Source organism: Carlito syrichta, unplaced genomic scaffold (genome assembly GCF_000164805.1).
Source record: "Carlito syrichta isolate Samal-C Ts95f unplaced genomic scaffold, Tarsius_syrichta-2.0.1 Scaffold117922, whole genome shotgun sequence".
Lineage (NCBI taxonomy): Eukaryota > Metazoa > Chordata > Mammalia > Primates > Tarsiidae > Carlito > Carlito syrichta.
In genome coordinates this window covers 31,780-33,553 of record NW_007062018.1, presented here as the reverse complement: position 1 = coordinate 33,553, position 1,774 = coordinate 31,780, and the positions used below count along the sequence as shown (strand labels likewise).

The following is a 1,774-nucleotide window of genomic DNA, read 5'->3' as shown; positions in this document are numbered from 1 at the left end:
GGTCAGGCCTGCTCCTTGTCGGCCCTCCAGAGCCGCTCCTTGACCTCGGGCGGCAGCGTGTTGAAGAGGTCCTCCTCCACCACAAGGCCGCTCCGCTTGAGCAGCGGGCACTCGCCCAGCTCCACGGGCAGGCACTCCAGCCGGTTGCCGCGCAGCTCGATCTGCGTCAGGTTGGTCAGCTCGCCCACCCGCGAGGGCAGCGACTGCAGCACGTTGTTGCCCAGGTGCAGGGCCCGCAGCTTCCGGCACTGGAAGAGCTCCGGGGGCAGCGCTTCGATCTGCAGGGGAGGAGCCGGCGGTGAGGGGTGTGGCGGGGATGGCCCCTGGGCATCCCCTCCCACACCCCCGGGGTCGGCACCTTTTCTGATGCCCTTTGGGCTCCCAGAATCCCAGGCACCGGCACAACCTGGATATTTCACTAATATCCACTGGGCGGGCTGCGTCTTGGCTCTACGGTCACCTCTTCCAGGAAGCCTTCCCTGACCGCCTGGGTTCCCTGACACCCACATCCCCCGCCTTACAGCACTGGCCCTTCCATCTGTTACCCCTGGACTGTGGGCTCTGAGAGGGTGGGTGATCTTGATCCCCACTGTCAGCACCAGGCACCTTGGGAAGCATCCCACCCCACATCCCAGGACTCTTGCTAGGAGCCAGGATGTTGGCTCGATTTCTGAAACCAGAGCAGCATGAAGAGAAAACTCCCTTCCCTTAATGCTCCTCTTTTTTTTATTCAGTAGTTCGCGGGTGTCTCACTCTGTTGCCCAGGCTGGAGTGCAGTGGCATGATCATGGCTCACTGCAGCCTCTACCTCCTGGGCTCAGGTGATCCTCCCACCTCAGCCTCCCGAGTAGCCGGGACTACAGGCATGTGCCACCATGCCCAGCTAGTGTATTTATTTATTTATTTTAGACAAGGTCTCACTATGTTGTCCAGGTTGGTCTCAAACTCCTGGGTTCAAGCGATCCTCCCGCCTTGGCCTCCCAAAGTGCTGGATTACAGGTGTGAGCCATCATGCCAGACCCCTGTTAGTGCTAAGAAGTAAGGGCAGTTCACTGACAGGACGAGAACCCCAGTTCTCCACTGCTCCTGCTAGGGCTCTGGCTTCCTCATCTGTCAAGTCACTGGGTGACTGTGAGTACAGGGAGCCTAGCCCTAGACATGGGGAGCCCCTCCTGATTTCGCCAAATGTGAATCTCGGAGCATCTCCCATCAACGCTTTTGCTTTCTGAGGTACGAGTTGCCCACGGTCACCAGCAGTTCAAAAATATCCAATGGAAAATTCTGTTGAGTTTTCAATCGTGTCCCATTCTGACCTCATCTCTACAATAAATCAAAAAAATTAGCCAGGTGTGGTAGCGCGCGCCTGTAGTTCCAGCTACTTGGAAGGCGGAGGTAGAAGAATCCTCAGAGCCCAGCAGGTCAATGCTGGGATGGCTGTGAGTGTGTCACTGCAGTCTAGCCTGGGCATACAGTGAGACTCCAACTCAAAAAAAAAGGCATGGGGTCTAGCTATGTCGTCCAGGCTGGTTCTGAAATCTTGGCTCAGGCTGGGCGCAGTGGCTCACGCCTATGATCCCAGCACTTTGGGAGGCTAAGTGAAAGGACTGTCTGAGCCCAGGGATTCGAGACCAGCCTGGACAACTTGGCGAGAACTCATTTCTACAATAAATCAAAAAAAATTTTTTTTTTTTTTTTGAGTTGGAGTCTCACTCTGTCACCCAGACTGGAGTGCAGTGGCCACTTCCGGCCACTGCAGCCTCGACCTGCTGGGCTC

General features: G+C 56.5%; 1 protein-coding gene across 2 annotated transcripts in view; it reads right to left on the bottom strand.

The window, feature by feature from the left end:
• The window catches only part of LRRC8A (leucine rich repeat containing 8 family member A), a 33,553-nt gene continuing 31,779 nt past the window's right edge, over positions 1 to 1,774 (bottom strand). For both annotated transcript variants that reach the window (XM_008074815.1, XM_021707316.1), the window contains exon 4: positions 1 to 278. In XM_008074815.1, coding sequence (XP_008073006.1) covers positions 3 to 278 — 276 coding nt within the window. In that variant the 3' untranslated portion in view covers positions 1 to 2. The remainder of the gene's footprint in view (positions 279 to 1,774) is intronic.